Source organism: Dendrobates tinctorius, unplaced genomic scaffold (assembly GCF_039654945.1).
Source record: "Dendrobates tinctorius isolate UK_male_01 unplaced genomic scaffold, ASM3965494v1 ptg000070l, whole genome shotgun sequence".
Classification (NCBI taxonomy): Eukaryota; Metazoa; Chordata; class Amphibia; order Anura; family Dendrobatidae; genus Dendrobates; species Dendrobates tinctorius.
In genome coordinates this window covers 71,716,803-71,743,490 of record NW_027361738.1, presented here as the reverse complement: position 1 = coordinate 71,743,490, position 26,688 = coordinate 71,716,803, and the positions used below count along the sequence as shown (strand labels likewise).

The window sequence follows — 26,688 nt, the reverse complement described above, 5'->3', positions numbered from 1 at the left end:
TGGGAGAACCCATGCGGTGTTTGTCACATGGCAAAACTAATACTAATAGTGCCTACTTGAATATGAAAATGCGTCCTCAATACAGTTGATGAGTAAGCATCACATTATTTATTTTTCTCAGTAAATCAGTAGAACATGTGAAAATAAGAAACGTTTGTATATATCTTATCAAAGAAATCCACTTATGTCTCCTCCTGGACCGATCTTTCATTCTCAAATTCTCAAAATTCTAAATATGCCAATAAAATGTGTCTTCAGTGAACATTGAATTTCCAGTTACTGAGATAGATGACAGTTGGTGCTCATAAAGTTCTTTTGAGAAGTGTAAGGCTATGTGCACACACTGCGGATTCACCTGCAGGTTTTTCCGTGCGGAACCGCAGGTAAAGTGACCTGTGGTTTTCCTGTGGTTTTGCCCTGCGGTTTCACACCTCTACTATGTTAAAGGTGTGAAACCGCTGCAGAATCCGCAGAAACAATTGACATGCTGCGGTTTATAAACCGCAGCAAAACCGCGTGGAAAAAACTGCAGCGTGAGCACAGCGGTTTTTAAAACCCATAGGGTTACATGGTACTGTACCATGCCTGCGGAACTGCTGCAGTTCCGCAGGACCAAAAACGCGGAACCGCAGCGTGTGCACATAGCCTAACTGTCATTTCAGTAGAATGTCCCCTGCCTCCAGCTCCTCCCTCCTCCATAGAATTTTAAAATCACCAACTCTCATCTCTTCTCAGTGGTGGGAAAGTCTGTATTCACTGAGTACAGATTTTAGTGAATTGATAGTAAAAAATTATTGTGGGGGTATAGAAAGCAGTGGTTCAGTGTCATTTGAGGGGTTGTCCATCCTCAGTTTTTTATTCTATGGACTTGCTCTGCTAAAAAAAACAACCAAACATATCCCCCCGCCGATCCAGGGGTGCTTTTATGTCGCTGCCCAGGACTTTGCTGACAGAGTAACAGGTGTGACATCACGACCACAGCGCGTGATCGTTGCAATCATCAATGGGCTCAGTGGTCTTGTGCCCTGTACTTTGACATCACCGCTGAGCCTAGTGATTGACTGCAGCACTCTACAGTTTTGATGTGAACATCGCAGCCATGTAAACAAACTTGTAAAGCGGAGGCAGAGAGGCCGCCCCGAGCCGCAGGAGGTACATTCAACTTATTTTGTTATCTTATAGCAGAAAAAAAATAATAAAAACAAATGAAGAATGAAATGACAAAAAAATAAGAATTAAAAATTGAAGTTGGAAAACTCCTTTAAGTGAAGATATGGTCCAGAGTGGTAGGAAGGGGCCAGAGGTAAGGTATATAGGTGGATGTGCTAATTTATGGAGGACATAGAGAGGGAGGAAGCTGAGCGGTGTGTGCTAGAGAGAATGTTGAAGTCCTTCACTTGACTGGTTGTCAAGATCTCTGCGTGCTTCCATTAAATGGGAACCTTCATTGTTCACTTGAGTCATACGGTATTTCCTGATTATGTGAGAAACACAAGTATATTGGTCAGGGAATGAGCAGCAAAGCTTTGTGATTCTCCCATGACCAGAAATTCACATCAGATGATTTGTGTATAGTTTATCATTATCAGTATCAAATAAAATAATTGTTTCATATTTATTTCCTTCTTCCCTTACTTTTCCTTCTTTCTCTCCCCCTTCCTTCCTTCCTTCCTTCCCTTTCCTTCTTTCTCATTTTCTTCCTTCCTTTTCCTTCTTTCTCTCTCCCTTTCCTTCCTTCCTTCCTTCCTTTTCCTTCTTTCTCTCTCCCTTTCCTTCCTTCCTTCCTTCCTTCCTTCCTTTTCCTTCTTTCTCTCTCCCTTTCCTTCCTTCCTTCCTTCCTTTTCCTTCTTTCTCTCTCACTTTCTTTCCTTCCTTTTCCTTATTTCTTTCCCTTTCTTTCCTTCCCTTTCCTTCTTTCTCATTTTCTTCCTTCCTTTTCCTTCTTTCGCTCTCACTTTCCTTCCTTTTCCTTATTTCTTTCCCTTTCTTTCCTTCCCTTTCCTTCTTTCTCATTTTCTTCCTTCCTTTTCCTTCTTTCTCTCTCACTTTCCTTCCTTTTCCTTATTTCTTTCCCTTTCTTTCCTTCCCTTTCCTTCTTTCTCTCTCCCTTTCTTTCCTTACTTTTCCATTTCCTCTCCCTCTTTCCTTCCCTTTCCTATTTTCTCTCACTTTCTTGCCTTCCTTTCCCTTCTTTCTCTCCTTCCTTTTCCTTCTTTCACGTTTTTCCATCTTTCTCCTTATTTCTCTCCCTTTCTTTCCTTCCTGTTCCTTCTTTGTTTCTTTCCACTCGCCATTTTCCTTCCCTTTCTCTTTCGTTCCTTCTTTTTCTCCCTCTTTCTTTCTCTCCGTTTCTTTCCCATTTTCTTTCCCTCATTTTCCCTCTTACCCTCCCTATTTCATTCCCTCTTTTTCACTTTTTCGTTATCTCTTTTTCCCTCTTTCGTTCCCTTTTTTCTTTCCGGTTTTTTTTTCTTTCTGCAGTTGATTTATGAAAACTGGTCCTATGGAGAACCCAACAACTACCAGGGGTTGGAGCTCTGCGGGGAGGTGAATACTGATTATCGACTCTCCTGGAATGATAAGCATTGTGATACTCCACAGGATTGGATTTGTGAACTTAAAAAAGGTACAAAACTGTAAGAGTTTGTGTCTGACAAACACACAATCTATATGAGCAGACGGATAGTTTCCTAATGATACAGTGATACAGTTCCTCCAACCCCAGGTAAAAGGGGAACATGCCACCATGTACATTAACAAGGCTGAAAAATTGGAAAAATGATAATTCTGTCCGTCATTCTAGTTTTTGTATTAAAATACCTTCCAATATTTGGAAAATCATATATCAAGCCTTTCACCAATCCCAATCATATTGAAAACGCATTTAGTGATAATGATTAGAGCATAATCTGCTTGATTTGTTAAGTAGAAATGTTGGCGCCACTTATGTGACCATCTAGCGGATAGATATTATAATAAAAGTATTTCCAAATAATTGAGTTGTTGCTGACATCTAGTGGTCACTGTGAGAATAGCACTTAGAAAAACTATAAACTTGCAAAGTTCAATCCATGATAGTGTGATGGGAAAACCTTTAACGTGAAGTTCACATTAGCGATTTAACCAGAAATATGAAACAATTTGTGCCGCGCTATTAGATATATTCCATAAAGTTCACTTTAAAAGAGATTACAATCAATGGGCCTGTCAGAGGGTTGAAGCTAATCTACCACTCTAATCAAGGACAATTGCTACCCATACCCCATTGCTTCAATCTGAGCTTTCCAGGACTCTCATATCTTTTGCTGGTGTCATGGACTAACATTGCCCTGCCGCGGTGGCGATCACACCTGGCTACCAAAGATGATTGAGTATAAATGCAAATGATATATTTTGCCAGATTTGTGTTGTGTTCTCTTGTCCTGCAAATCCATAGTCAGGCAATCTCTGCCAATATGGTGTCTGTTCCCCTTCTAGGTATATAATTATAGTTGTTTTTTCCATTTAGTCTAGTATAGTTAGAAACGCTTTAAAGTAAAATGTACATTTACAAAATTAAGTATTGCATAAACTACAGTATTATCTGTCATAATATAAAGCTGTGGCGCTATGAAATATTTCGCTAGCATCAAAGCTGGCTAGCAAGTGGGGGTGAGTAGTACTCACTGTTTATGATGCTTTACCCCAAGGGCTATAGTACAGGCATCAAAGGAGCAAAGAAGCTACAGCCGGCACAGCCATCCCATAATCTGTACGAGGTAAAAGACTATTAAAAACAAAATCAGTGTACAGAAAAATGCACAGGATGACATCACCACCTGGTGAGCCTCCCAGCAAACAAATTCACCAACTCCAATAAATTATGCCATAACAAGAGAATCTGGAGTACACGGTGACAGCAAGAAAAATACTTTTTGTATAAAAATATAAATGTTTATTTATGTATACAAAATATATAAATGATTGTACATAGTAAAACAGGGGGTGGACATTGGGCACCTGGGGCTCCCTCTCTGGCTTCTCAGATCCCGGTAAGCGGTACTATTTAGTTATTTGACTTGGCTATTCAGGATATATCGCGGTCATGTTGCGGTCTATGATGGGAACTTCCTGACCTGCCCCTTATACACTTTTTCTTTTGGTCACTTGACCTGTGGATTTGCTTGCAACGGGATTGTTTTGCCAGAGGGGTGGCCCTTGTGTTTTGCTTGTATGCTCCTTGGTGCACTGTTTTACTATGTACAATCATTTATATATTTTGTATACATAAATAAACATTTATATTTTTATACAAAAAGTATTTTTCTTGCTGTCACCGTGTACTCCAGATTCTCTTGTTATGAGGTAAAAGACTAGTCTGACTGCAAGATAGTATACCATGATTATTTAACCCATAGTGAGAGTTGTTCCCCACTCAGAGATGGCAGAAGAACTGCAGATATACATGGTGGAAAGGATGATGGAAGGAATGAGAATGCAGCAATGTTACTGATAGGGGGACAATGAGCTTCATAGTCACAGTGCCTTTCATGAGGAACGAGCTTTGTGGTTACTGAACATAACCTTAGGTGACAGGCTGGTACACAGGCAGATAGCAATGGGCTTACATTTGTAATACTCATTGTATTTGTGATAGTCTGCAGACAATCCCTTCAGCAGCACTTCCTTCACAATCACAATACAGTACAGCACACAGTCACAGTGCAGCACACAGTCACAGTGCTTTTTTTCACAGCCCTCTTCTCCTCACAGTAATGCCCTGACATGCTTTCATCCTACACTATTGGTCCCACACACAGGTACCAGTCTCCAGCCATCTGTGGCATGGCTCGTTACACTCAGACATTACAAAGGAGAATCTTTTGTCGGGTAATGCTTGCAGACAGGAATAAGCATCTCTTCTCTACTCCGCTGCGGCAAATCCTTATCTTGAAGGCGGCTAATATTCATATTCATCAGGAGAACCTCTATATGGTGATTGTCCTCCTCACCCTATTGTCCTCGTTCTCTCTGTAATATCGGTTCTTTTATGCAGGTGAACTGGTCTTCTCCGCCTGGTACATACTAAACAGGCAGGTGCAATAAATAAGGTAGTTCACAACCAGGGACGTAACTATCATTGGTGCAATCTCAACCTAGCCTAGGAGCCTAAGGGGAACCTTCAGTCAATATTAGAAGACGGTGAAGACCAATACTGTTACAGGCCCATGCCGGTTGGGGATTTTGCATTGGGGCCTACGAGCTTTACGTTATGCCACTGACCACAACCCTCAGTATCGCTTGGAGGATGATCTTGGTTGGGGCGGATTCCCCTCTTGGGGTGGTCTTTGAACACTACCCTTACTTGTCAGATCTGACTTTTACTCTCTTCAGCTTTCTCACTTGTATACTTGCCCTACACTTTTCGACTTTGCTCGCCTGGTCCTTCAGCAACACTTCAGGAGGCGACCTCACTCCACACCTCCCGGTCTCTTTAGTGGTACAATTTTCTTCGACCTCAACTGCGGCTTTTTGATAGCATGCCTCTACACTTTTCCCAAACTCTTATTTTTGCTGCAGATGCATCTCTCTAAAAGTACAATCATTTCTCCTCTCTTTTTGAGTGTTTTTAATATTACGTCTTACTCTTCCCGATATGGACATTTCCTTTAATTCAGAACCATAACTTAGCAATGTCACCAGCAACTTAGTCCATTAACCCTTAAAGGACATAACCCAAACCTCTCTCCTAATAAGTCGCACTTCCAAAATTCATCGATCCTCGGGGGTGTTGCAGATTTCAGCTTTCAGCAGAATCATCCTCACTCAGATATTGTGGGAGAATGAGCTGGTTTACTTGGGATATCATCATCAAGAAGGAGGATAGATGATGAGAACATACCTGAGAGGTCATACAACACAGTCCATAGAGGAATTACACCCATATATGAACAAGCTGTACTAGTTAACACAGCGCCATCTGTTGTCTGTTCAACACAATTCCTCCAGCATAAGCTGTTGCTGTTGTACACTCCATGTGGCACCATGCCAAGGCATATTAGACCCGCAGCATCTCTCCCACACAATGTATCGGCTCACAAAACACCAATCCCTTGCATGATGATTCATATGGCATTTCTCAAGTTTGGATGGACATACTGTACTTATCAGAGCATTTCATAGCAGGAGGATCTTACTGGAGTAACATTGCTGATTATACGCAGCAGGAATAATCTATTGTACATCTCATTGTCTCATTGCTGGGCACTTAACAGCATAAATGTGACATTTTCATGGCTTCAAGCCAACTTAGGCAGCCTGGCATTATTACCATTGCGATACGGCCAATGGTAAGTAAAGTAATCAGTAAAAGATATATCGGTCCTGGAGAGTCCAAGATATGACAGTGCAGTTTAGGTGACATATGTTGCTAATTTTTATAGGAATCAGACTTATTTTCATCCCTACTATAGGCCACTTTATCCGAAAGGAGGGCGCGGGAACACACAATTTCCCCCTACTGGTTCTAGTAATATCTCTCTACCGTGGATGCCAAGAAAACATTTCTAAACCTACAGGGCCTTTTCATTAGGCAGAACTGATCTGTATCTCCCAGATTATAGCAGTTGTCATAAAAGTTGAAAAGGGCATAAAGCTAATAACGACATGAATGAAAGATGAATTGCAACAGTCAACACATGAGAATGACTAATAATAATATAGCCTTTGGTACAATGATACGGAAAAGAAATCTCACTCTTAAAGCCACATCGCAGCAATATAAAATCATGGTTAAAGAAGTTGTTCAGGATGGCTTACCTTGCTTCAAATAGGAGGCGGATTTGCAGTACCCATGCGCGGCCACTATACAGGTGACGGAGCTATTCTGTGCAGATCGACATCTGAGCATCTCTGGGCGCCACTGGCCACTGGAACAACGGATCTGATGCGGGTGTCGCACCGCCACTGATCAGATACTGATAACCTATCCTAAGAATAGGCCATCAATGTAAAAGTTCCAGACAAACTCTTTAATCGCAAAGATTCACAATTTTCCCATGATTACTCTGATCACTGGGATAAAGTCTACTGTTCTTCACAGTACTGCGCCGTCAGTATAAAATTGTGCAGGAGGTGGGGAGCAAATAAAACACAATAGGCTCTTATCCAATTTAAAAATTAGATTTTATAAAGATTGTGCTGGTCTGGTACAGTTGTGCGCACGCAACGGCTTTTAAAGCGTAGACGATCAGCTGTTGGACATCCACAGGTCTCCAGACCACATAGAATAAATGTGGAAAACAATGTGGATTCCTGCATTGCCGATGAAACGATGAAAAGTTCTGGGATACACAGAACTGTAATCAACGCGGTTTTATTCGACGCGTTTCGAAGTTAACACACATCGAAACATGTAGATAAAAAAAACACATTTAATACAGTTCTATGTATCCTGGACCTTTTCATCATTCTATCAGCATATATCAATATAAAATGCATAAAATTGAATTTGTTCAGTGGAACATTCATGAAAGGCTATTTCCTTTGGTTATCATTTAAAGGGAATCTGTCACCCCTTTTTTCGAATATGAGCTGCCGGCTCCGCCATCAGGTCTTATCTACAGCTTTCTGTAAAGGTACTGTCACACTTAGCGATGCACCAGCGATCCCGACAAGCGATATGAAGCGGTCAGGATCGCTGGTGCATCGCTAAGTGTTCGCTAGTGATCTGCCAAACAGGCAGATCTCACCAGCGACATCGCAGGGGTCGGGGGTCGCTACTTACCTGTCAGACAAGGCGATCCTGACGTCCTCCCACCCGCGTCCACGCGTCGTTCGTCGGCACCACAGGAAGCCCAGCAGGAAGCTGACGACGAGAAATGGTCCAGGACGTTCTCGTGCGATCAGCAATAATCAGCGGGGTTGCCGGTCGGAGCTAAGTATCAGACATAGAATCATAGAATCATAGAATCGTAGAGTTGGAAGGGACCTCCTGGGCCATCTGGTCCAACCCCCTGCGCAAAGCAGGATTCGCTAAATCATCCCAGTCAGATGTCTGTCCAGCCTCTGTTTGAAGACTTCCATTGAAGGAGAACTCACCACTTCTCGTGGCAGCTTGTTCCACTCATTGATCACTCTAACTGTCAAAAAGTTTTTTCTAATATCTAATCTGTGTCTCCTCCCATTCAGTTTCATCCCATTGCTTCTAGTCTTTCCTTGTGCAAATGAGAATAAAGTTGATCCTTCTACAATGTGACAGCCCTTTAGATATTTGTAGACAGCTATTAAGTCCCCTCTCAGTCTTCTCTTTTGCAAGCTAAACATTCCCAAATCCTGCAACCTTTCCTCATAAGACAGGGTTTGCAGACCGGTCACCATTCTGGTCGCTCTTTTCTGAACTTGCTCCAGTTTGTTGATGTCTTTTTTAAAATGTGGCGCCCAAAACTGGACACAATATTCCAGATGAGGTCTGACCAAAGAGGAGTAGAGGGAAATAATGACTTCACGTGATCTAGACTGTATGCTTCTGTTAATACATCCTAGAATTGCATTTGCCTTTTTTGCTGCTGCATCACACTGTTGACTCATATTCAGTCTGTGATCTATTAGTATACCCAAGTCTTTTTCACATGTGCTGTCACTTAGCCCTATTCCTCCCATTCTGTATATGCTTTTTTCATTTTTATTGCCCAGATGTAGTACTTTGCATTTTTCCCTGTTACAAACCATTCTGTTAGTTGCTGCCCACTTCTCCAGTTTATTTAAATCTTTTTGAATCCTCTCTCTCTCTTCTCTAGTATTAGCTATCCCTCCTAGCTTTGTGTCATCAGCAAATTTAATCAGTTTACCCTCAATTCCTTCATCTAAATCGTTGATAAAGATGTTGAACAATACAGGGCCCAGGACAGAGCCCTGTGGTACCCCACTTGAGACATTCTTCCAACTGGATGTGCAGCCATTTACGACCATTCTTTGGGTCCGATCACTAAGCCTGTTATGAATCCACCGAACCGTTGCCTTGTCCATTCCATACTTAGTCATTTTTTCAATAAGGATTGCATGAGATACTTTGCCAAATGCTTTGCTGAAGTCAAGATATACTATATCTACAGCATTTCCTTGATCCACCCAATCAGTGATTCCGTCATAGAAGGAAATTAAGTTAGTCTGACATGACTTATTAGTTACAAACCCATGCTGACTGTTTAATCTCTTCGTTCTTATCCAGGTACTGACATACATGTTGTTTAATAATTTGTTCAAAGATCTTTCCTGGTATAGAAGTCAGACTCACCGGCCTATAGTTGTCTGGGTCCACCTTCTTCCCCTTTTTGAAGATAGGAACAACATTTGCTCTTCTCCAGTCTTCTGGGACTTCTCCTGTTCTCCAAGAATTTTCAAAGATTATGGAGAGGGGTTCAAAAATTTCTTCTGCTATCTCCTTCAGTACTATGGGGTGTAATCCATCTGGACCTGGAGACTTGAATTCATTTAGGTTAGCTAAGTGTTTCCTCACTATCTTTCTGTTTATAGATATCCTGGATTCTTCTATTCCCTTAATAGGACAGTGAAGAACAGTGACGCTACAGCGATATTGCTAGCGATATCGCTTAGTGTGACAGGCCCTTTATGCTGTAGATAAGCCCCCGTTGTAACCTGAAAGATAACAAAAAAATCGTTAGATTATACTCTCCTCAGCGTCCGGTCCGATGGGTGTCGCCGTCCGGTCTGGCACCTCCCATCTTCATACGATGCCATCCTCTTCTTTCTTTCCTGTTATGGCTCCTGTGCAGGGGCACTGCTCTGCCCTGTTGAGGGCGGAGCAGAGTCCTGCAGTGCGCAGGCGCCGGGAAAGGTCAGAGAGGTCCAGCGCCTGCGCACTGCAGTATTCTGCTCTGCCCTCAACAGGGCAGAGCAGTGTGCCTGCATTGGAGCCACGACAGGAAGCAAAAAAGAGGACAGCATCGTAAGAAGATGGGAGGCACCGTACCACGACACCCATCGGACCCAGACCGGACCATCCCTGGGTGAGTATAAACTAACTCATTTTTCTTATCTTTCAGATTACATCGGGGGCCTATCTACAGCATTACAGAATACTGTAGATAAACCCCTGATGGCGGTGCCAGCAACTCATATTCAAAAAAAGGGGTGACAGATTCCCTTTAATGTAGCAAGGGCAAAAATCACAGGTTCTAGTGCAATTACATTGACACCATCATTTTATCTTTAGGTGCAACCTTAAAGCCAGAACCCACCAAACCACCAGTTCCCGGTAAGTAGTTTATAGATAAAAAATTGATTAAATCTAATTCAGCATCTGAAAATTTGACAGCGACAAATACTAGAGATGAGCAAATCTGCCAAAATGCTAATTTGGGCCAGAAAATTCAATTTTTGTTAAATGAGTTTGGAACAAATGGAATAAATTTGGAGCAGATCAAATATCAAGAACGGATTAAAGAGAACCTGTGAAGCTGTCACCTCCAGAAACGCTATTTTTATACCTGTGGCACGTATAGTTGTTATTTGCAGGTAAATAGCATTTAAATCATGATTGACAGGCTTCCGGTAAGGGAGAATATGAACTTATATCCTCCCTGTAGCCTCCTATGACATCGACGTGGTGCAGGGACTGTGAGTTTTCGTGCACACGACCATAGCTTACCACAGTTTTGTTGAAATGTTCGCAAATCACATTGGGAAAAATTGCGATTCCAACTAATTCAAGTTTGTAATGGATAATTTGATTATTCCCAATAAATTACTGTATACCGTTATCATATTACATATTCACAATAAATTACCGTATACCGTTATCATATTACATTAAAAAAATGCAGAACACATTTAGATATTTTAGATAATTAATATTTAAAAATAATATTTATTTAAAATCAATATTTAAAAATATTTAAAAAATGCAATTATATGTGTGTATTAACAAAAAGGATTGCAAATGTATAATCTCAAAAAATAGTGACCGGGCGCTAGGGTCTCCGGCATGGCAGCGTCAAGTAGGGCTACAAAAAGAAGTGGAGATAACAGCAGAGGTATAGCTCTCGGTGCTGCTTATGAAAATAAAGGGCCATTGCCCGATGAATCGACATATTTAAATAAATTGATTTTTTTTTTTTTTTGCTGTGTTATAATCTACTCATTTCCATATTAGATTTTGAGTATACAAGTGATGGCTGGATCATTCGAGAGGACAGACAATACTACATTAGCAAGGAAGAGGTGTCCATGGATAAAGCACGCGAATTTTGTAAGCGTAATTTCGGAGATCTCGTTACCATTAGCAGTGAATCCGAAAGGAAATTTCTCTGGAGATATGTAAGTTATTTCATTTATAACTACTTGGAATGGTTAGTATCATTTCACAAAAAGAAAAACAGGAAACTATAGATTAATTGGGGAAAACATTGAACATTAGCTGAATAATAACGCTCACTTCTTCAATATGAGCCGATCCTCTTTTTAAGGTGAAAAGTCCACTATTTTCACACGTTTTGATAATATTTCATGAAGATATGAAAAGACCAGGCAAACTATTGAACATGTGACACATTTTCTAAGTAAATATACTTCTAAAGGCACTAGTATTGACATGAAATTGTCACCAGATGTCGGTAACAACCCATCCAATCCACACCGGCAAAGAAATCAAAACATAGATGTCCATAAATTAAGTTATATGTAATAAAATGACATAAGGAAAAAGTATTGAACATGCTTACTGAAATTTATTTAATACTTTGTACAAAAGCCTTTGTTGCTGATGATGGCTTTAAGATGCCTCCTGTAAGGATAAACTAGTCGCAGGCATTGCTCAGGTGTGATTTTGGCCCATTCTTCCAAACAAACACTCTTTGCATCCTGAAGGTTCTGTCGGATCCTTTTATGAACTCTGAGCTCCAGTTCGTTCCATACGTTTTCTATGAGATTCAGGTCAGATGGATGATTGGCTGCGTCATTTTTGCGGCTTTATTTTGTTTCTCTGAAATCAATTGAGAGTTTCTTTGGCTGTGTTTTTGAGATCATTTTCTTGCTGAAATTTACACCCTCATTTCATTTTCATCATCTTGGTAGATCGTAGCAGATTTTTTTTTAGCAAGAATGTATAAGTACATTTGTCCATTTACCCTTCCTTCAATTACATGAAGTTTGCGAATTCCATATGCTGAAAAGCAGCTACAGACCATTATGTTCCCACCTCCACATTTCACTGTTGGTATGGTGTTTTTGGACTCATATACAGTGCCTTTTGGCCTCCAAATAGGGTACCAGAACTTTACCCGAACTTGAACCTGGACCTGATCCTCATATAAGTCATTGGGGACCCAAACTTTGATGCTTTAAAATGCCTGTAAAATGGTTGTAGTAAGGGCTAGGGGGCTGAAAAATGAGGCAAAATGGGGGTAAGAGCAGGACAATTGCCCTGCAAACAAATGTGGATAGGGAAATTACGTGAGATAACATATAATAAAAAAAAATAAAAAGGAATAATCATCATCCAGCAGGTGGAGGTTCAACTGTAGGAATGGAACAGTGCATTGCATGTGTAGTTTACTGCATTTGTTAAAAAATAAAAAAATTAATGAAAAAGATGACATAAGGTCCCCCTACTTTAATAACCAGCCAAAGGAAAGCAGACAGCTGTGAGATAGTCTTTATTATTCTGGGAAGGGGCCAATATCCATGAACCATCCTAGGCTATTAATATCAACCCCAAGATGTATGCTTTTCCTTAGTTCTCGAGGCTACAAAAGTCACTTGCGGTGATGTCTCACAGGCAATGATGTCTGTAGTGAGAGGATGCATTGGTCACTTGCAGTCACGTCTCACGGGCAATGACATTACCCATGTCATTGCCTGTGAGACATGACCGCAAGTGACCTATGCAGTCTCAAAAACAAAGCTGTATAGGGCACCGCAGCCATGTCACCACTCATCATTCTGGCTCTCACATTGTACTCCACTCCACAGGACCCGGAAGTGAGTGCTGCTCCAGTATATGATGTGTTTTTTAAATAAATGGGTGAAAGAGGGAAATTGTTGGGGAATATTTTTCAAATAAAGATTTTTTTGTGTGTGTTTATTTCTTTTGAATAGTGGGTTAGTAATGGGGTGTCTGATAGACACCTTTCCATTACTAACCAGTGTACTTAATTCCAGTGCCAGCTGCTGACATCAACCCCCACAATCCCATTTCCACAATTGCCAATGCACCAGGGCAATTGAGAAGAGCCTAGGCTAAGCACCAGAATAGGCACATGGAATGGATGCGCCATTCCTGAGATGTCTGAGAGCTGGTCTTATTAGGCTGGGAAGGGGCCAATATCCATGGCGCTTTCCAGCCTAATAATATCAGCCCCACAAGTTTGCTCAAATTAGTTGATGCAAAAATAATTACTCCCCACATCTAGTGTTTTGTATGACCTCCATCATTTTTAAGGACATCTCCAAGTCTTGTAGGTATGTAATGAGCAAGTTGGCAACATATTGCAGCATCTATCTTTTTCCATTCTTCTTGAATGAGAAACTGGGTGCTGGATGGAGAGTGATGCTCAACTTGTCTCTTCAGAATTCCCCATAGGTGTTTTTGGTTGGGTTCATATAGTGTATATATGAGAAGTAACTTTTTTTCAATTCTTAAATTTAAAAAATATATAAACATCTGCATATTTATTCTTTACTTCCTTGCGAAAGTATTGTGTATATAGTGGACCTACATTAAATTTATTGTAGATGCATGGTTGTGTATGAATATGTGTATTGATAGATAGATAGATTGATATAAGATAGATAGATACCAAATTGTCTGATAATGAGACTAGTTCTGGTCCTGCATTTGCCTTTAGGTTGTGCACCTTTCTGCATTACATCTTCTGTTATACATTGCTACACAAATATCATTTTATTTCCAGCCGTGGATGTGATCTCATGTTTGTCACTGAAGTGTGATGTCCTCTCTTTATTCCAGGCTTCCTCCACACGGACATTCACCTTCATGTTCTTTTTTTTTTTCTTCCCCATTTTTAGATTTTAAAGAATGGAAGGAACGATAACTATTTTATTGGCTTGCGCCTAGCAGTGGATAAAGAGTTTATGTAGGTGCTTACTATGTTTTGAGAATTATACCGAACAGCTGATGTTTTAGGCTGCGATCACATTGTGTTTCCAATATTCATAAGTCACATACTGCACATGCCAAGGGCATTCATAGGCCCCCATTTATACAATAGATGTGCAAAGTGTATAGCGAACTGTTTCACTATTCTATATAGCTTAACATATTTTGCTATAAAATGTCATGGTTCAGAAATACACATCTGTAAATCCTCCAACCATATACTTCCCACTTCTAACAGCATTACATAATGGGAGTACATAACTTATGGACAACACATGTGGATGGTATGTGACTCCCCTAGAGAAAATTGGGCAATTTATATGTTTTTTCAGATCTTCATTAAAAATAAAATAGAAAACTTGCAATTTACAAACTGGCCACTGGGGTTTTTTTGGCCTCTAACTTTCAGTTTCAGGAAACAACGCATGTGCATTAACCACAATGAACAGATTTTGACTATATCTTTTGTTTGGAAGCATCTAATGAGCATGTGCAATGGTTATTAGGGAGGGAGGGGGAGCCAAATCAACTGAAAGATCGCCTTTTGTAATTGGTAAATATTGTGTTATGATGACATGTTCATTATTGTCATAAACCTGAAAGGACAGGAAGCATTATTCTAAAAATAAATCCCATGGCCAATGTGAAAATTGGAAAATAACTCACTTTTTTTTATATAATAAAGATTGTAATATGAAAAAAAAACACATTGCCAAATCTAAAAAAACACATTTAACACAAAAATGTGACTTACATAATATTTTTTTTCGGACGATTGCATCCCTTATAGGAATACTAGTCCTGAAAATTAATGATTACATTACACAAGACTTAGTTGCCCTGACTGCTGCATTTCTGTATGATCCTGAAGCAGTCAGTCTTGTAGAGAACCTGCAATGTACTCAATCTGCTTCTGATCAGCTCCTTCTTGTGGCTCTCCAAAGCCCAGCCCTCTCATCCAAGCAGAGGGGATAACTATTACAGACAGGAAAGGGGGGAGGCTCCTGCTGCAGCCAGATGTCTTATTGCTATACACAGGACAGGACTGAAGAGGTGGAGGTTGAGACATGACTGATCTGAGACACACAGAGAACATTTCTTTATATATTTCTCAGGTTTAATGTAATGTGGGATAAAATGGGATCAAAGAAAAGGAAGAGATGAAGGGGGAAAGTGTTAGGGTATTTAAGTTTTGGGGGCATTTTTTGTGATTAGTGTTCCTTTAACACAAGTCCTTTGAAATAAGTTAGGGTAGCGTGAGGCACATATGAGAAGTAGGTATGACTGGTATATTAACCATAACATTTCTATTTCTTTAGGTGGATGGATGGCTCTCCCATTGACTTTGTTGCCTGGGCAACTTATGAACCCAACTTTGCCAACAATGACGAGAACTGCGTTGTAATGTATAAAAATTTAGGTATGTCTCAAGCCTATGTGTTACAGTGGCATTGAAGTGGTGAAGTCATGTTGGAGCATCTGTTCCAGTGCCGCCCAACTCTCCATTCTCCTACTCAAACATGGGGTGCCGATGAGTTGCCCTTTCCCACCATATTGGAGCTCATGTGAATGGGCTTATTAGGTGATTGCTATTTGAATGCTGAAATAGAAGCGAAATCAAAGGATGCCGATACATTTGAACTTGTGATGACGGGCGGTCGGGGGCCTGATGCCGGCGTTGGCATCGGGCCTCCCTGGCACAGTCGCGTGGCATGCCACCATTGGCAGTACACCACTGAGCTACAGTACAGAGACCAAAGATTTTGCCAGCAGCCAGTTAACTTATTTGGTTTCAGACAGGAAAGAGTTAATCATACAATCTCTCTATTATACTGATGTATAATTTCAGTGTTTTTTCATTAAAATCACAGGATATTGGAATGACATAAATTGTGGTTATCCAAATGCTTATATCTGTGAAAGGAAAAACAGTTCTATCAATGCAACGTCTGCCCCAACTGCTCCAGAGCCGCAAGGCAGCTGTCCAGAAGAATGGCTGCCATTTGGGCGACAGGTAATCTTATATGCTGGCTACATTTACTGCTACTAATATATATACAGTATATATAATATAAATATCTATATATATCTATACTGTACATACACAGTATCTACATTTACTGTACATACATATATATATATATATTCCAAAGCAATTTAACCATGGAATGTGTGTGTATACATATATATATTGTATATACTGTATATATACACTACTCAAAAAAATAAAGGGAACACTTAAACAACAGAATATAACTCCAAGTAAATCAAACTTCTGTGAAATCAAACTGTCCACTTAGGAAGCAACACTGATTGACAATCAATTTCACATGCTGTTGTGCAAATGGAATAGACAACAGATAATAATAAATAATAATATTTATTTTTAAATAGCGCTAACATATTCCGCAGCGCTTTACAGTTTGCACACATTATCATCGCTGTCCCCGATGGGGCTCACAATCTAAATTCCCTATCAGTATGTCTTTGGAATGTGGGAGGAAACCCACGGGAACACGGGGAGAACATACAAACTCCTTGCAGATGTTGTCCTTGGTGGGATTCGAGGCTGCAGTGCTATCCATTGAGCCACCGTGCTGCCATGGAAACTATTGGCAATTATCAAGACACCCTCAATAAAGGAGTGGTTCTGCAGGTGGGGACCACAGACCACATCTCAGTACCAATGCTTTCTGGCTGATGTTTTGGTCACTTTTGAATGTTGGTTGTGCTTTCACACTCGTGGTAGCATAAGACGGACTCTACAACCCACACAAGTGGCTCAGGTAGTGCAGCTCATCCAGGATGGCACATCACTGCGAGCTGTGGCAAGAAGGTTTGCTGTGTTTGTCAGCGTAGTGTCTGTCACAGTATTGTCATGGCATGTCTGGCTCTGCGTGACACGACCCAACGATCGGTCGGTCACAAAACCACAAGACAGACAAGGGGACACCGGGGAAACAATTACAATGGTGGGCTCTATGATAGGGAACGGGGAAGAGGACACCTCCTGCACTCACCTAAGGAAGAGCCCTGAACTCTCCTTATGTTCCCTATACAGGTTCTTTCAACCTGTCGCCGACCAGGATACCTCAGTCCTCACTTTCTCTGCACCTATCCCTTACTAGGGAACTGGCAAGTGTGGACATTGGTCCTCACCTCTGTACTAGTAAAACACAAAGAAAAGTAATGGACAGGGAAAAACAAACAACTTAGCTTTCTCTGCTGTCAATGTGCCTGAGGCAGCAGAGTACGGCACCCAAACTCAGCTTTCAGCAGAAACACCACTGCTCCAGATAGCCCCTCTCTTCTCAAGGTTGGTTAGCAAATGACCAGTATTACCAACAGTGAATTGCAGCAGCTGATAACCTTTTATAGGAAGGAGGGGGGAGGTCACCACCTGCTGACTAATTAAACGTGTAGTAACACCAGCGGCCACCGGGGGCAAAACTCCAGCAGCCGACCAACTGCAGTTGTAGTAACACCAGCGGCCACCAGGGGCAAAACTCCATATTATCCCCCGAGGCCAGAAAGGAAAAAAGTTCATATAAGAGAGTCCAGACTCTGCCACAGATCCGAAAATGGATCGTGACAGTGTCCAGAGGCGGGAGGCACTACCAGGAGACAGGCCAATACACCAGGAGACATGGAGGAGGCCGTAGGAGGGCAACAACCCAACAGCAGGACCACTACCTCCGCCTTTGTGCAAGGAGGAACAAGAGGAGCACTACCAGAGCCCTGCAAAATGATCTCCAGCACAAATGGTTAGAAACCAACTTCTTGAGGATGGTCTGAGTGCCCAACATCCACAGATGGGGGTTGTTCTATCTTCATCTCATCAGACTAGAGAATCTTATTTCTCATAGTCTGGGAGTCCATCATGTGTTTTTTTTAGCAAACTCTATACGGGCTTTCATATGTCATGCACTGAGGAGAAGCTTCCGTCGGGCCACTCTGACATAAAGGCCCGACTGTTGGAGGGCTGCAGTGATAGTTGACTTTGTGAAACTTTCTCCCTTCTCCCTACTGCATCTGTGGAGCTCAGCCACAGTGATCTTGGGGTTCTTCTCTACCTCTCTCTCCCAGGCTTTTCTCCCCTGATTGCTCAGTTTGGCTGGACGGCCAGGTCTAGGAAGACTTCTAGTGGTCCCAAACTTCTTCCATTTAAGTACTATGGAAGCCACTGTGCTCTTAGGAACCTTGAGTACTGCAGAAAATCTTTTGTAACCTTGGCCAGATCTGTGCGCCTTGCCACAATTCTGTCTCTGAGCTCCTTGGCCAGTTCCTTTGACCTCATGATTCTCATTTGCTCTGACATGCACTGTGAGCTCTGAGGTCTTATATAGACAGGTGTGCGCCTTTACAAATCAAGTCCTATCAGTTTAATTAAACACAGCTGGACTCCAATGAAGGAGTAGAACCATCTCAAGGAGGATCACAAGGAAATGGACAGCATGTGACTAAAATATGAGTGTCTGAGCAAAGGGTCTGAATACTTATGACCATGTGATATTTCAGTTTTTCTTTTTTAATAAATTTGCAAAAATTTCTAAATTTCTGTTTTTTTCAATCAAGATGGGGTGCAGAGTGTACAATAATGAGAAAAAATGAACTTTTATGAATTTACCAAATGGCTGCAAATGAAACAAAGAGTGAAAAATTTAAACGGGTCTGAATACCTTCCGTACCTACTATAATTGGGTACGATCTTGCATTTTACCCCTTATTTAAAATCCTTTCATGAACAAAGGGATTTCTAGAGTGTTCAGCTTGGTGACAATATACCGGCCACCCTTTAAGGTCCTCTGAAGCTGGTGAGATTGCTGGATATGACCAGTTCCGATCTTGCTGTGCTTCTGACCGTATTGTTGGTCTAAGTTTCAATTTTCAGGAGTGCGCCGCTCACTGGCAACTAATAAATTGGGAGCAGAGGAGCAGTGCACTCTTTTAGATTCATTTTGAGACAACCCCTTTAATAGTCACAAAGACTCACAATATTTTCAGCAGACTTAACATAAATCTGTAGTACAAATGAATAAAAAAAAACTTTGTAATGTACGTTATCACAGAAATATGCTTTTTCTCACTTATAAGCCACTTCTCCCCCTCACCTCATTAACTCATGAAACAATTCTTGTCTTGGTCAAAGAAAGACGGACAGTCTGCTCATTGAGGAATCATATTACAAGTCCTATTAAACTTTATGGAAAGTCGAGGGGAAAGAAGAGTGAGAAACATTCAACAAAGTGAGAGACTAGGCAGGCACTGACAGAGAAACAGGCAGATCACGCTTTAGCTTCTAGTAAATTTCTTCCATTTCATTGCTGGATTCACAGCCACACAGCTCAGTAACACTGTATAATGTCCTCCATTCTGCTTATGATTTTATCTGTGTACTGCACACAAAGATGAGTACTGATCCATCTCTTCATTTGTACTTTGCATGAAAGACATCATAGCAGCTAATCTTCATCCAATAAGTTAGAGGAAAGTGAAAATTAGAGATATAGCCTGCAAATGAGATTGCGTTATTCTTCCTTCACACACATAATGGCTTATTCTGAAAGGTTACCTAAAATGCCAGGAGCACCTTAAAAAATCGTTTCTTATAAAAAAAACAAAAAATTTGTCCCATATACAAAAAGAGATGGTCTTGCTGATCAATTGGGATATGACCGAGGGGACCACCAGGAATCCTGACATCGGGGCTCTGTAGCCCTGTCTTGAATGGAGTGGAGATGTGCATTCAGTGTGTGTGGGACTGCTGTAAGTAGCTGAGAACTGTACTTGGCAATAATTAAGTTATTTTCTTATTGACAGGGGATATTTTTTTCATTTTTGGGGATTAGCCCTTCAATACAAAAACTGAAACCTCCCAGTAAATGTACTTTCCAGGTACTAGGAATCCACCCCCTAAGCTTGCCCATGACAATTTTATAGCAAGATAAAAAAAAAAGTATTTCTTTTTTTATAAGGACCAGTGGTCTCTAACTTTTCACAGCTAGGAGATGTAGTAGTGATTTTACTGCTGAACAACGTGCACACAAAAATAGAAAACTCTGTTTTATATCTTCAGAGAAATATACATCTTTCTCGACCACTTTCTCTCCCAGTGGCAGATGGAGACAGAAAATGGCAACTGTGCAAGAACAATATATGGGACTTTGCAATCCAATAGCTCATTATAGACCACCATTTCTCCTGCCAATGCTTGGCTGCACAGGTTACACCATTGGTATGTCTGCCCTTGTTCTCTCCTCCCTCCTGATTCCTAAATTCATCATTCACTTTGGAAAGGTGATGAAATGTGTCCAACACAAGATAGAATTACAGCTCACTAATGTGTCAAAAGGAGGGAGGAGCATAGCAAGAGAGACAGAGAAAGGCAGAGAAAGACAATGCTGCTGATTTTTAGCTTTTTTTTTTTACCCCAAAGCTGGATTCACAGCTACACAGCACAGTCTTGCTTAATAATTACCTCCATGCTGCTGCTTCTAAATATGTACATCATAGAGAAAGGGGAGAAGGATTTCCTAGTCTGTGTACAGTGTACAGGAGAAATTATAGCATTCAGTCTCCACTATCTCAGAGACAACTGAAAATTAGAGATAGAGCCAGCAGAGGAGAAAACTGGTAAAAGTGCACAATATAAATCATATAATGGTCACAAGTAGTGTTATACCTCATCTACAACAGCTCTGCGATAATAACGATTTTATTTAATCTACTACAGTGTTACAGAATTTATGGCAGCGACTCCGATGAAGTGATTGACTGGTATGCTGCGAGAACTGCATGTCGAACATTGGGAGGAAATTTGGTCACCATAAATGATCATTTAACACAAGGTAAGCAGCTTAAATAATGAAAGTGTTGCCTTACCAGCAAATGGACACTAATCAATGTTAACATATATCTGATATGTCTTATTTCAGCTTTTCTGATAGCTAATTTAGTCAATGCAGAGGCTGATGTGTGGATCGGAATGAACGATGTGAATTCGGAACACAAGTTTCTTTGGACAGATCAAAGTGGGGTGTATTATACGAACTGGGCTAAGGGCCATCCGTCAGGAAGTCATGCGTATGCCTACAATGACGATGTAAGTTTTATAATGCATTGCTGCATTTTCATAGGGGATCTCGGGGAGATAGTAATCTATATAAACATCCATTTTAAAGGTTGTTATCATAGGCAACTTTTTTAATGTGACAGGATACTACTCGAATAGTCACACAGCTACTGACTAAAACATTGTGTCATAGCTTAAAGGGGGTTTTCCTTTTTTGATTTTTTTTTAATAGAAGAGTCACTTGCATGAGATATCACACTCCTAAGAACCCCAGCAAAAACCTGCAATCCCTGAGGGAACGTAATTACAAGCATTTATTTCCTGTAGAGTTAATGGAAGGACAAAATGAAGAATTGCATTGTGTAGGAAAGCCAGGTAGGACAGGGATAAATCCTAGCACTAGAGGTCTTGATTAGGTGCACTTGGTTAGCTATGACTAGAACCAGGGCATGTGTTCATTTGAGGCTAGGTTAGCTAGGGAAACTGAGCAGTGTGTGGTGTTGGAGCCAGTGAGTAACCAGTAAAGATGAGCACACTGATCGTAAAGCAGGTCTTCTGTCTTGGTGAGACCATGTTATTGCTGTGGCCTCACTGAGAAACTACTGTGATTGTTGGTATTACAATTGTGCCCAAAAAGACAGTATCCATTTAAAGATATGTGCAAGTTTATGGAGTTCAATAAACCTCACTCTGTTTTGACACCAGAATCTGGTGCTTGTGTGAGCTCTAGTTCATACCTGAGAGTGAATCCCTACAATAGCTAGTGATTGTCAATGTAATGCAAGGACAGACCTGAACGGAAACCTCCTTAGTCCTAGTAAATTTGACCAATTTGCAATTAGATTCACAAGGATTGCACAGAAAAAAATGTCCAGTACCGTTTTACACGTTACTGAAGATTGTATAAGTCACAGAGCGGGCTTATGGTGTGAGATTTCGAAATGCAGGCCTCCCCATATTTGACTTGCAGATATCAGATCACATGGACTTGCAAAGGAATTCAATGGGGACCATCACAAGGACTATAAAAGAAGAGGGTTGGTAAAACAGCAGCCATTTTTAGATTTTACAGCGTAGGAATAGTTAATCAAAGGGCACGACTCATTTTTACAGTGGCAGAGAATGTTATAAGTCTTATTGTGATGAACTACTACAGCAATGATGAACATAAAATATTGAAGTGGTAGTCTTAGTCCATGAAAAATAATATACAAAATCAAATGATAGGGAGGTGCAGGACCTGCAGAGTCATTGTGACTGTGAATTGATTGATTTGTAATGCTCTGTAACCTCGCTCCTCCACTGATTGACAGCCGGCTCATCAAAACTTTTGATCTGCTGACAGGTCCTCTTTAAAACACACAATGAACTTGGTTCAAGGTACATATATCAGGCATTTTTGTGCATATTGGGCCAGAGTTCTGGTGCACTTACACTAGTAAATTTCCCCCAATATTTTGAGCCATGCTACAGCTATCTACAGTTGCCAGCAGAATTATAGAAGAAAATTTCTTGATAATTCTGAAAAGCTTCAGCTTTCCCTTCTGATAAAAAAAAATGCCTGTATTTTATGCTAGACTGACTGCGTAGCTATGAAACGTGGAGCTGTAATGGACGCCGGTACATGGACTGAGGAGGAATGTGAACAGAGCAAAGGATACATCTGCCAGAAATCAAAAGGTAAACTGCATAGGAATAACTAGAGCTAAAGTCTAAGGCCGGGATCACACATGCGAGAAACTCGGACAAAATACATGCAGCCGCACGCTCCGCTCCCGAGTGCCGGCGGCAGTGCTGTGTATTAAGATGCGAGACTCATCCGAGTTTCTCGCATGTGTGATCCTGGCCTAACAAAGAGGGAGAGAGAAGCAGATTTTAAAATTAATTGCATTCACCTGGTCAATCAATACACACACTGCAGAGCGGGAAGTCAGTCAAAGATCAGTGGATGGGATTACATAGTGCTCACTGAGTGGGGGGAATCACATAATGCTCACTGAGTAGAGAGTGATGCCTCCTCATTCCCCCAGGGACCACCTACTTAACTGGAAGCGAGCAGCTACTGGGAGAATATTACTTCATTTTCTTTCTGCCGCCGGTCAAACTTTTAGTTAGTCAAGACACTTGTCCTGCAAAAAAAAGTTCATACGGCTATATTGACTATACTGACGGAAGTATAAAAACGTTGCGGCTCTTGAAAAAAGGGAAATAAAAAAATGAAACTGGAAAAAAAAGGGAAAATGCCCCCAGGGGTTAAAAATTCATCACCAAATATTCATTGTGGAAGCATAGTCTGATATACAAAAATACACAATCATTAGTAATTAACGGTGCTGGACTTGGGTAGACAGGACCCCAAGAGTACATTATTCTATGTGCCACCATTCAGCCGCACAGAACAAGCATACAATATTGTAAACTGTGCTGGGAAATAACATTGTAAGAGCTCACAGCAGACTTGTACAAGTGACGGCTTCTTCTTTTGAACCATCTGGGCCTTGTTGTGTTGGGCCCCGATGTTGTGTTAGACTGGGCCCACCGGAATATTGTCTAGTGTAATGGAGGACTACTCCAACCATGGAAACTAGGCCTGGAAGAGAGATATTTTGGGGATTTTTACCATTGCCTTGCCTTCTATCGCTGTTTTTCTAGTGTGAACATATCTTTCATTCTTGTTAAACCTTTCTTGATTCTTTACTACTTAGACCCAAATATACGAGTCAATCCCACCACAGCTTCAGCCTCCAACCAGTATAAATACGGAGATGCCAGCTACAGGTTTGTGAAAAGCAAGATGAAGTGGGACGAAGCGCGACGCGTGTGCAAGAGCACGGACTCGGAACTAGCCAGTGTCTTAGATGAATACACGACGTCTTTTCTAAAGCTTCATTTAGCCAAACACAAAGAGCCTTTCTGGATTGGCTTGAGCAGTCCCAATAAGGTGTGTAAAAGAGTGCACGTATTAACAGGGCTGTCCAGGTTCAGAATATTAACATTATTTCATGTTTCCCGACCACACCCTGATACTGCCTGTCTCACACAATCACACACTGGGATCATTACATAGGAATTTGAGGGCCTCATGTATTAAAAGAGTCTAAAAGCAAAAATGTCTTTGTTGCCCATAGCGGCCAATCAGTGCTGAGCTTTCATTTTTTACACAGCTCTGGTAAAAAGAAAGCTGTGCTGCGATTGGTTGCCATAGTCAGTAAGCACAGTTTTTTTTTCTTTAGGAAAGTTTGAATTATTTTGCTGCTTGTAGAACTTACAAATTCCATTCCAATGTTAGCACTTCCCAAAAAACAGCAGGGCACATTTAAAAAACTATCTAAAGGAAACTATCTTTGTCGGCCATTTCAACCAATCACAGCACAGCTTTCATTTTTCACAAATGAGGTAGAAATTTAAAGCTGTGCTGTGATTGGCTGCTGTAAGCAACAACAGCTTTTTTTGTAAATTCCAGCCAATGTCCCTAGAATACTAGTACTTGTCGTAATTATCCCACAAGCAAAAGTTCATTTTAATCAATAGATCTTGGAATAATAATAAGTTCCACAATTGGATGTGTTTAAATTAAACATTTCTGTGCTGAGATAATCATATAAATGTGCCCGTGCTGTGTACGGGTGGTGGGCGAGTATACAGAAATTACAGCAGGGAGTCGCAAATGATTCTTTCTTTGAAGTAAAACATTGTTTAAAAACATACAGGGTGATGTTTTACCTCACAGAAAGAATCCGCAGTGGTCCTGTGCTGTAATGTCTGTATAATTTTTTACTTCCTCCCCTGCCCAGGAGCTGTGGTATGATCAGACCATGTTCCTGTACGGTGAGACACAGCCATTACACAGTGCACAGCAGGGGCACATGTATAAGATTATCTCAGCACAGGAACATTATATTTTAACAAATCCAATTGTGGAAGTTATTATTATTCAAAGATCTATTGATTAAAATGTACTTTTGTTCGTGAGAAAACCCCTTTAATGATGACAGTGCTGGAGTAAGATGTGCCAAATTTATTAATAAGCGTGAGCCTCTTAATATATCTGGTGCATCGTGCATCTTACATAGGGGCTAAAGAAACTGTATGGGAGTCCAGGCGTACTGTGGAGCTCCTGAGGAAGAAGTCCTATTGACTTCGAAACGCGTTGAGAATAAACCGCCATCTTCTATTTGCAATATGCCTAGACTCCCATTTTTTTCATTTTTTGTGATATCTACAAATTTCCATTTATATCATACAGTTAGGGGGTGGTGTACATTTAAGTCAATCATACACCAATATTGTGGCATAAATTATCATGAATATTGTCTGATGGATATGGCTACACCATGCCCTTGCCCCCAGATCCTCCAACTTTTTAAGTTGTAAGAGCTGGAAGGACCAGAAGGGAAAAAAAAAATCTAAACCTACAGGACCCTGTGTGAAAGTGATTGCCCCCTATGCGTAATAACTAGTTGGGCCACCCTTAGCATCAACAACTGCAATCAAGCATTTGCGATAACTGGCTGAGTCTTTTACAATGCTCTGGAGGAATTTCGGTCACTCATCTTTGCAGAACTGATGTAATTCAGCCACACTGGAGGATTTCTGAGCATAAACCACCTTTTTATGGTCATGCCAATTGGATTAAGGTCAGGACTTTGACTAGGCTACTCCAAAGTCTTAATTTTTTTTTTCTTAAGTCATTCAGAGGTGAACTTGCTTGTGTGCTTTGGATCATGGTCCTGCTGCATAACCCAAATGTGCTTCAGCTTGAGGTCACAAATAGATGGCCGGACATTCTCCTTCAGGACTTTTTTGGTAAACAGCATAATTCATTGTTCCATTTACCATAGCAATTCTCTCAGGTCCTGAAGCAGCAAATCAGCCCCAGATCATCACACTACCACCACCATATTTTACTGTTGGAATGATGTTCCTTTTCTGAAATGCTGTGTTACTTCTACCCCAGATGTAATGGGACATACACCTTCCAAAAAGTTTAACTTTTATCTCGTCAGTCCACAGAGTATTCTCCCAAAAGTCTTGGGGATCATCCAGATGTTTTCTGGCAAATCTGAGATGAGCCTTTATGTTCTTATTGCTCAGCAGTGGTATTCATCTTGGAACTCTGCCATGCAGGCCATTTTTTGACAGTCTCTTTCTTATGGTGAAGTCATAAACACTGACCTTAACTGAGGCAAGTGAGGCCTGCAGTTCTTTAGATATTGATGTGGGCTCTTTTGTGACCTCTTGGATGAATTTTGGTCAGCAAGCCACTCCTGGGAAGGTTCACCACTGTTCCATGTTTTTGCCATTTGTGAATAATGGCTCTCACTGTGGTTCACTGGGGTTCCAAAGCTTTAGAAATGGCTTTATAACCTTTTCCAGACTGATAGATCTCAATTACTTTGTTTCTCATTTGTTCCGGAGTTCCAGAATTTCTTTGGATCACGGCATGATGTCTAGCTTGGGTGTGGCTAGGGAATTTGAATTCATCTTCTCAAAGATGTCA

The 26,688-nt window shown here is 40.9% G+C and overlaps 1 protein-coding gene across 2 annotated transcripts in view; it reads left to right on the top strand.

Moving 5' to 3' along the window:
• MRC1 (mannose receptor C-type 1) overlaps nucleotides 1–26,688 on the top strand; it is a 126,795-nt gene that overhangs the window by 90,682 nt on the left and 9,425 nt on the right. For both annotated transcript variants that reach the window (XM_073581867.1, XM_073581868.1), the window contains exons 15-24: nucleotides 2,482–2,626; nucleotides 10,214–10,255; nucleotides 11,153–11,316; nucleotides 14,026–14,093; nucleotides 15,436–15,536; nucleotides 15,988–16,130; nucleotides 20,850–20,964; nucleotides 21,052–21,218; nucleotides 22,766–22,868; nucleotides 23,894–24,129. In XM_073581867.1, coding sequence (XP_073437968.1) covers nucleotides 2,482–2,626; nucleotides 10,214–10,255; nucleotides 11,153–11,316; nucleotides 14,026–14,093; nucleotides 15,436–15,536; nucleotides 15,988–16,130; nucleotides 20,850–20,964; nucleotides 21,052–21,218; nucleotides 22,766–22,868; nucleotides 23,894–24,129 — 1,284 coding nt within the window. The remainder of the gene's footprint in view (nucleotides 1–2,481; nucleotides 2,627–10,213; nucleotides 10,256–11,152; nucleotides 11,317–14,025; nucleotides 14,094–15,435; nucleotides 15,537–15,987; nucleotides 16,131–20,849; nucleotides 20,965–21,051; nucleotides 21,219–22,765; nucleotides 22,869–23,893; nucleotides 24,130–26,688) is intronic.